This window comes from Alosa pseudoharengus, unplaced genomic scaffold, assembly GCF_046254945.1.
Source record: "Alosa pseudoharengus isolate Yale_2024_CS ecotype anadromous, Long Island Sound unplaced genomic scaffold, YU_APseudo_1.1 YU_APseudo_1.1_scf_6, whole genome shotgun sequence".
Classification (NCBI taxonomy): Eukaryota; Metazoa; Chordata; class Actinopteri; order Clupeiformes; family Clupeidae; genus Alosa; species Alosa pseudoharengus.
The window spans coordinates 22,985,227-22,993,366 of record NW_027468848.1 but is presented as its reverse complement, the minus strand read 5'-3'; the positions used below and the strand labels follow the sequence as shown (position 1 = coordinate 22,993,366).

At 45.0% G+C, this 8,140-nt stretch overlaps 1 protein-coding gene across 4 annotated transcripts in view; it reads left to right on the top strand.

Annotated features, from left to right (window-relative positions):
- vdac3 (voltage-dependent anion channel 3) overlaps positions 1-8,024 on the top strand; it is a 12,581-nt gene extending 4,557 nt beyond the window's left edge. For 2 of the 4 annotated variants that reach the window (XM_076269966.1, XM_076269968.1), the window contains exons 2-9: positions 573-647; positions 1,279-1,328; positions 3,753-3,905; positions 4,531-4,583; positions 4,971-5,198; positions 5,562-5,712; positions 6,245-6,302; positions 6,652-8,024. In XM_076269966.1, coding sequence (XP_076126081.1) covers positions 581-647; positions 1,279-1,328; positions 3,753-3,905; positions 4,531-4,583; positions 4,971-5,198; positions 5,562-5,712; positions 6,245-6,302; positions 6,652-6,743 — 852 coding nt within the window. In that variant the 5' untranslated portion in view covers positions 573-580 and the 3' untranslated portion in view covers positions 6,744-8,024. The remainder of the gene's footprint in view (positions 1-572; positions 648-1,278; positions 1,329-3,752; positions 3,906-4,530; positions 4,584-4,970; positions 5,199-5,561; positions 5,713-6,244; positions 6,303-6,651) is intronic. The other 2 variants (XM_076269967.1, XM_076269969.1) reach the window with 1 other exon arrangement.
- The last annotated feature ends 116 nt before the right edge of the window (positions 8,025-8,140 follow it).

Genomic DNA, 8,140 nt, shown 5'->3' with positions numbered 1-8,140 from the left:
TAGTAAGTTCAGCTCCAGAATGTGGTTTTGCTATAGGCAGCTGTGAAGCTTGTACACAACAACATACACAATTGTATGTGCAAACACACTCACACACGCACACACACACACACACACACACACACACACACACACATTGCTGTTGAGATACTAATGCGTTGGTAGGTACCTTGTGCTCAGTGTGCCAGTAGTACTAGAGGCAAGTGTGGCTTACACTCCCAAGGGTGCTCTGAACCTGGTATGTGATCAGGACTCTTCAAAGGGGAGGGCTGCCAGCGTGGACCTCCCCTTTAAGAATGGAGTTGCTTTGCCAAAACACCAGCAGCTGGTGCCCTGCTTGACTTTATGTTTTTTTTCTCTCTTCCTCCTTTGTCATCCTGCCATCTCTATCTCTTCTTGTCTCTTTCTTTCTTTTTCTGTCCCTTTTCCATGTCATATATATTAGTTGTGCAGAGCAAGGCTTCTATCGCTGTTAAATAGGGAAATGTCCTTGTGCTTAGCAAAGGCTGGACCTGTAGTGTGTGTGTGTGCACTGATGGATGTAAACTCTTTTGCCTTTGTCTCTTTTTCAGCAGTCAAAATGGCCGTTCCTCCCTCTTACTCTGACCTGGGCAAATCTGCCAAGGACATCTTCAGCAAAGGCTACGGTGTGTATCATATATGCTTATACAGACACACACACACACTACATAAATAAACAAACAAACACACACACACTCACACACACACTCACACACACACTCACTCACTCACTCACTCACACACACACACACACACACACACACACACACACAGGCCTGAAGTCTCATGGGATGTCATGTTGACAGATGGTGTTCTTTGTTGTGCTAATGTGCACATACAAATCAATACCATCAATGTGTGTGTGTGTGTGTGTGTGTGTGTGTGTGTGTGTGTGTGTGTGTGTGCGTGCCAGCTCATCTTCTGTGACACAGCATGTCTTTTCTAACTGTACTGTCTCTGCAGTTCCCAAGTGTCATAACGACTGAGCTTGGAAACAGGAAACACCACACACACATGCACCCACATAGGCACGCGCGCACACACACACACACACACCAATAACCAGTTGGTTAATAAAGTGATGACCTTTCTGACCTCTGGCTGCAGAGCTGGCACTCTGAAAATGTAAAATGATTTATATGAACTGAGTATATGAGCAGAAATCTAAGTGCACTGTTTTCAGTCACTGAAGATGGTTCCATGTTCCACACCCCTGTGGCATATCTGAGAATGTTTTCTTTTCCGTCACTCTTGTAGGTTATGGGACTGTCAAACTGGACCTCAAGACCAAGGCACAGAGTGGAGTAGTGAGTGGCCCTTTCACTTTTTCTGTCTTCTTCCTTTCTCTCTCTCTCTCTCTCTCTCTCCTCTCTCTCTTTCCATCTGTCTCTTTCCTCTCTCTTTTGTCCCATTTCCCAGTACATCTGTTGGCAAACACTGAAGTAGAATGATAGGGAGAGATTGCTGGACACACAGATGGACACAAACTCGGGGGAGGATGGATTTAACCCAGATGTGGCCTAGTGGTCTAGGTCTAGTATGGCTTTGCCCCTTTTCCATAAGAATTCTCCATAAGAAAGGGCAGAGGATAACAGCCTATTCACCGAACTCATAAAGGAAGGCAAATTCAGGATCTTTCCTGATTCTCTTGAAGCAGCGGCTCCCAAACTTTTTTCCCCGCGTACCACCACCTACATCCTGACTCGGCTCGTGTACCCCCACCATCTGACACATAAAAACGTATCACGTTCTATTGACGCATTCCAGGCATCATGTTTAATTAGCCGCTCTACATGATAACAAATAACAAAATCTAAATGTGTAACTGGTCTATGAGCTCTCACACTAAAAAAACAGTGTGGAGAACAACATTATGATAAAGATTATAAAGAAAAAAGATAACATAGGCTTAATATAAAAAAAAAATTGACACCTTTCCGACATTGCCCTTTTCATCTCGCGAACCCACTAGTGGAAGCTCGCGTACCACCGGTGGTACACATACCACAGTTTGTGAATCCCTGTCTTAAAGTTAAAGGAACAGCTATTTTGCCTTCCATGTTGTTACTGACTGACTGTTACAGACTGACTGTTACAGACTCACATAGGGCTAAGCTGAATTACTGATGTTCAAATGCATGCAGATATGTGCGTGTGCACACACACACACATACACACACACACACACACACACACACTGGGCTTAGCTGAATTGCTGTTGTTTACACCGTAAGCAGTTCATAGAGCAAAAATCTCAGTCAGTCTGAGCAGATAACATGTAGCTAGGAGCTACTGACTAGGGCTGCAGTACTCTGAGGCACACTGAGATGACACCCATCTGTATCTCAGAAAATGTGTGTGTGTGTGTAAGTGTGAATGTGTCAGGGGTAACCTGGGAGAGAAATCCAGCCCGGACTAGTCTGTTATCACTGACCGTAGTGCAGAGCTAGAAAAAAAACTATTATACATTTCATTTTGATGGTTCTCTCGCCCACCGGGATTTGTGTTTGTGTGTTTGTGTTTGTGTGTGTGTTTGTTTGTATGTGTGTGTGTATTGGAGAGGGCACCGAGTCTGTAATAGGCAGTGTGTTTTTCATGTGATTGTCATGTGTTTCAGGGTGATCTGTGAGACTGCTCGTGTTTGGTTCTCTGTCTCTGTCTCTCTCTCTGTCTGTGTTGACTCATGTGCATGGACTCGAGCCAGATCTGGCTGTCAAGAGGCCTCTGTGTGTTTGTATGTGCGTGTGTGTGTGTGCGTGTGTGTGCGTGTGTGTGTGCGCACGTGTATGTGTGTGTGCACATCTATGTCTGTGTCACTGAAACCTTACCTTTCTTATCTGAACCTCTCCCTGAAATCGTGTGTGTGTGTGTGTGTGCGTGTGCGCGTGCGTGTGTGTGTGTGTGTGTGTGTGCGTGTGCGTGTGCGTGTCTGTGTGTCTGTGTGTGTGCCTGTGCATGGGATTATATGTCCAATAATTCTTCATCTAACTGTGTATTATCTCTCTCTGTCTCTTTTCTGCTTCCTCTTTGGACTTCACTGTCAGATGGTAAGAGTGTATTTGCTTAAATGCCTATGTGTGTTTGTGTGTGTGTGTGTGCCAAGGAAAGTGTGTATGGTGACCACCATAGATGTGTGTGTGTGTGTGTGTGTGTGTCCATGTTTGTGTGTGAGCTACTTTTTGCAGAGTTCCCTCTCTCCTACAGGCTTGCAGCAGTGTACCCAACCCCATCTAGCCCCTCGTTGTCCTGAGCTTGCGTCTTGCGTGGCGTGTGTGTTAACGCGGTAAACATGCTTGTGTGGATGTGCCCTGTGGTGTCACGCTAACAGCTCACACGTCCCCTGTACAGCATAGCCCTGAAAGTGAACGTGGAAGCGCTGAGAGCAGAGGACTGACCCATGCCAGATCGCAGTGGCCACTAGTCTGACCCAGAGCAGCCGCCTCTGACCCCCACTCACTTCTCCTCTCCTCCTTTTTTTACTCTTTTATTAGTACTCCTCTCTCCTCCCTCACTCATGCCCTCCTCTTCTCCAGCATCCAGTGCTTCAGCACTTAATGGCGAGCGAAGCACGCCGCTGCTTTTTAAAATGGCCACTCTCCTCTCTTGCCCCATCTTCTCTGTCTATCCTTTTTGTGCCTCTCTCTTTCTCTCTCTTTCTCTCTCTTTCTCTCTCTGTCTTTCTCTCTTTCTCGCTCTCTTTCTCTCTCCCTACCCGTGTCTCTGATTGATAGGAGTTCTCCACTGGTGGGTCTAGTGCTGTGGACACAGGCAAGGCCTCTGGAAGTCTGGAGACCAAGTACAAGGTGCCAGAGCTGGGTGTGACCTTCAACCAGAAGTGGAACACAGACAACACGCTGACCACTGAGGTGTCCATGGAGGACCAGGTGAGAAGCGCATCTCTACTAACCACACATGAATGAGGAGGATGATGATGATGATGATGACAATGTTGTTGACATTAGTGATTGTGATTGTGATGATGATAATGATGACAATGTTGTTGACATTAGTGATTGTGATGATAATGATGATGACGACGACAATGTTGATGAAAGTAGTGATTGTGATGATGATAATGAGGATGTTGATGACAGTAGTGATTGTGATGCTGATGATGATGCTGATGCCTGTGATAATGGTGATGATGATGATGGTGGTGGTGATGTTAATGATGGTGGTGATGATGATGATTGTGTGATAATGGTGATTATGATTATGATGATCATGATAATTATTGAGATGATGATGACTCATGATGAAACATGACTGCTTGTGAGGATGATGATAATGTTGGTTTTACTGGTTGTGTGGTGATGGTTATGATGATTACATTTGAATAAATTATGATTGTGTGATAATTAAATTTATGATCAGTGATTTTGAAAACCCGACTTTAAAATAAGATGGAAAAATTAGTTTGACACAGTAACTGGACGGTGATGTAATGCAGGTAAATTTGTGATTGTGATGATGATGACTTGTAGTGATGGACATTATTCACATTTACAGCTGGCCAAAGGACTGAAGTTGGCACTGGATACCTCCTTCGTGCCAAACACTGGGTAAGATAGCTCAGCTCTCTCTCACACACATACACACACACACACACACGCACACATGCACACAAACACACACACACACAGAGACACACACACACACACACACACACACACACACACAGACACACACACACACACACACACAGAGACACACACACACACACACACACACATACACACACACGCACGCACACATGCACACAAACACATACACATACACACACACAGAGACACACACACACACACACACACACACACACACACAGAGGATGCTATTGCTGCAGTCCTGGGAATCCTCAACCTCTGTTTTTTCTATTTGTCTTTGAGACATTTATCCCTCCATATTTCTCTCTCTCTCTCTCTCTCTCTCTCTCTATCTCTCTCTCTTAGGAAGAAAAGTGCTAAGCTGAAGACGGGTTATAAACGTGACTTTGTGAACGTGGGATGTGACCTTGACTTCGACATGGCTGGCCCCACCGTACACGCCGCCGCTGTCCTGGGCTACGAGGGCTGGCTGGCCGGCTACCAGATGGCCTTCGACACGGCCAAGTCCAAGCTGGCACAGAACAACTTCGCCCTGGGCTACAAGGCAGGGGACTTCCAGCTGCACACCAACGTGTGAGTATACTTCAGTGTGTGTACTGTGTATTTGTGTATTTGTGTGTGTGTGTGTGTGTGTGTGTGAGAGAGAGAGAGAGCAAGAAAAGCACCAGAGTGTGAATATACTGTGTATGTGTATAGAAAGACACAAGGCTATAATTTATTATACTGATGATGAAGTGAATGGTATTTATGAATGTCAAATATTTAAGTAAAATCTACTACAGAAACATACTGTAAATATTAGATTTCTAATTTTCAACTATTGAAGATGAATAATCAAGTAGTGTGTGTGTGTGTGTGTGTGTGTGTGTGTGTGTGTGTGTGTGTGTGTGTGTGTGTGTGTGTGTGTGTGTGTGTGTGTGTGTGTGTGTGTTACAGGAATGATGGTACAGAGTTTGGTGGCTCCATCTACCAGAAGGTGAACGATCAGCTGGAGACGGCGGTGAACTTGGCCTGGACGGCAGGCAGCAATAACACACGCTTCGGCATCGGGGCCAAGTACCAGCTGGACAAGAACTCCGCCATTTCTGTGAGGCTCTCTCAGCAGCACTGTTGCATCATGTAGTAGTTCTGTTGTCTTGTTTACCCATCTTCAAGAACACGATCCTAAACTATCCCCAACCATTCTAAAATACTCTATCGACATAAGTGTCCACCTTCTAGCTCCTGGCTAAATTTGTGTTTTAATTTCAGTGACATCTGACTAACAAACAGACACCCACCATAGACAAATACAATATATTGTGACCAGTTATTTTACCACGGAAATCTCATAGCTTTGCAACCCTAATGATTCAACTGGCATATTAAATCTGCCAACCCACATCACAGCCGTATATAGCAGTTAATCAGTAGCTGTGATATGGTTTTAATTTGTCTTCATGTGAGTCTGACTTGCTGATTTGCTGCTGATTTGTGAACCACGAGATGATTGGCTTCTGATGTCTGAGCCAGCGTCTGATTGGCTGCTGTGGGCCAACTGCTGCTGATGTGTGGGCTACCTCCTGATAGGTTTCTTGTGTGTGGGTCAGTTTTTGATTGGGTGTGTTTGTATTCTGCAGGCTAAAGTGAACAACGCCAGCCTGATTGGAGTGGGATACACACAGAGCCTTAGGCCAGGTAACCAGCGCGGATCTCTGTGTGTGCGCGTGTGTGTGTGTGAGAGAGAGAGTGTGTGTGTGTGTGTGTGTTTTAAATTCTTTAAATCCTTTCTGTTAGAAATGTAATTGGGAATTCAAATAAAGAATTCAAGAAAGAGTTGTGTGTGTGTGTGTGTGTGTGTGTGTGTGTGCATTTGAGACTTTATGTGTGTGTGTACACCAACCCTGACTTCAGTATGTGTGAGTGTGCGTATTTATTTATCTTTGGCGTTTCAGTACTTGACTGTGGGAATCTGGTGTATTGAAGGAATGCTACATTTTTCTCTTGCTTTCTTTCTCTCTCTCTCCGACTCTGTCTGTCTCTGCAGGAGTGAAGCTCACTCTGTCTGCTCTGGTGGATGGGAAGAACTTCAGTGCTGGAGGCCACAAGGCCGGTCTGGGCTTCGAGCTGGACGTGTAAACTAGCCGAAAAGTAGAGTGGAGGAGAGTGGAGAAGAGGAGAGAAGAGGAGAGGAGACGCATGGATGAAATAAAGCGAAAGAACACCGAATCAAACCACACCACTCAGAAATGTGCAACAAAAAAAACAACAACCTCCCTGCCCCTCTTAATACCTATCTCCACACACACACACACACACACACACACACACACACACACACACACACACACACACACAAACCAAACCAGATTTCAGGCCTTAACCCTTTGTGACCTTCAGTACAAAATAAAAAAACGAGCACCCATCTTGAAACCCTACCTAGTGATGCCCCTTTCAGCACTGTCTCCATAGCAACAGCACTGGCTGTTTATGTGTCATCCCACATGTCCACAACAATAGTGAACTGGAGTATTCCTGTGTGTCTGACACACACACACACACACACACACACACACACACATACACTTACACACGCACATACACTGACAGCGTGTCTGTCTGTCTGTAGACCTGTCCCACTACCAAGAAGAACATTGGAGTAAGTGTGTGTTCTTTCACCAATATGTTATTGACATTCATTAGTAACCACGTCACAGAGTGTGTATGTTTTAATTTAATCTGACAGAGTTGAATTTGTCTCCTTGGTGAACAAGTTACATCTTGGTCAGTCAGGGGGCAGCTCATGAACAACAGTGTGTTTTGTTTCTTAAAACATACAAACACATTTTAATTTGACCCTCGCTTTGTTCCTCACAACCTCACCAGACATATCAAAGCCATGGGTCACCATGCCAACACACCACGCACTCTGACCTCAGACAGTGGTCACATGACCAGGAAGCGGTGTTGACCAGGAAGCGGTTGTGATCTGATGTGTGTTATCTGTTCTGTTAGCTCTACTGTGTGGAGGCCGGCAGTCGGATGTTAACACCCTGCACTGCCCACTCCTGACCACTTAGAACCTTGGTTCCTTCCTTTTTTGTTCTTTTCTTCTTTGCCAAATCTAATAACTACATCCTTTAATCTCTTTGTGCTGTGTGCTTCTTGGGGGGCTGGGGGGGTTAAAGGTTATAGTTGCTGTGGGGGTTGGCGGGGCATGTTTGGGGTTGTTCCTATTGTCACATGTATTTTTTTCTTCTTGTTATGCCTTTCTTCTTTTTTTTTCTTGTGTGTCTGTCGTTCTTGGACCCTAAGCACTGTATCTGTGTGACTGTGCCGTGTTGGGCTTGGCGTAGCGTCAGACGAGCTCTGTCTCGGGCTGACAGGAAGGAATCTTGTAATAAAGAGGAATGTCAAACACACTGCATCATGAGTAGTTTATTCATACACATGTACACGTTTATATGACAGATACATTTTGGTGTTTTATTGAGTTTATTCCTCTTACTGATGTACTTACTGCACACTGCACAAAT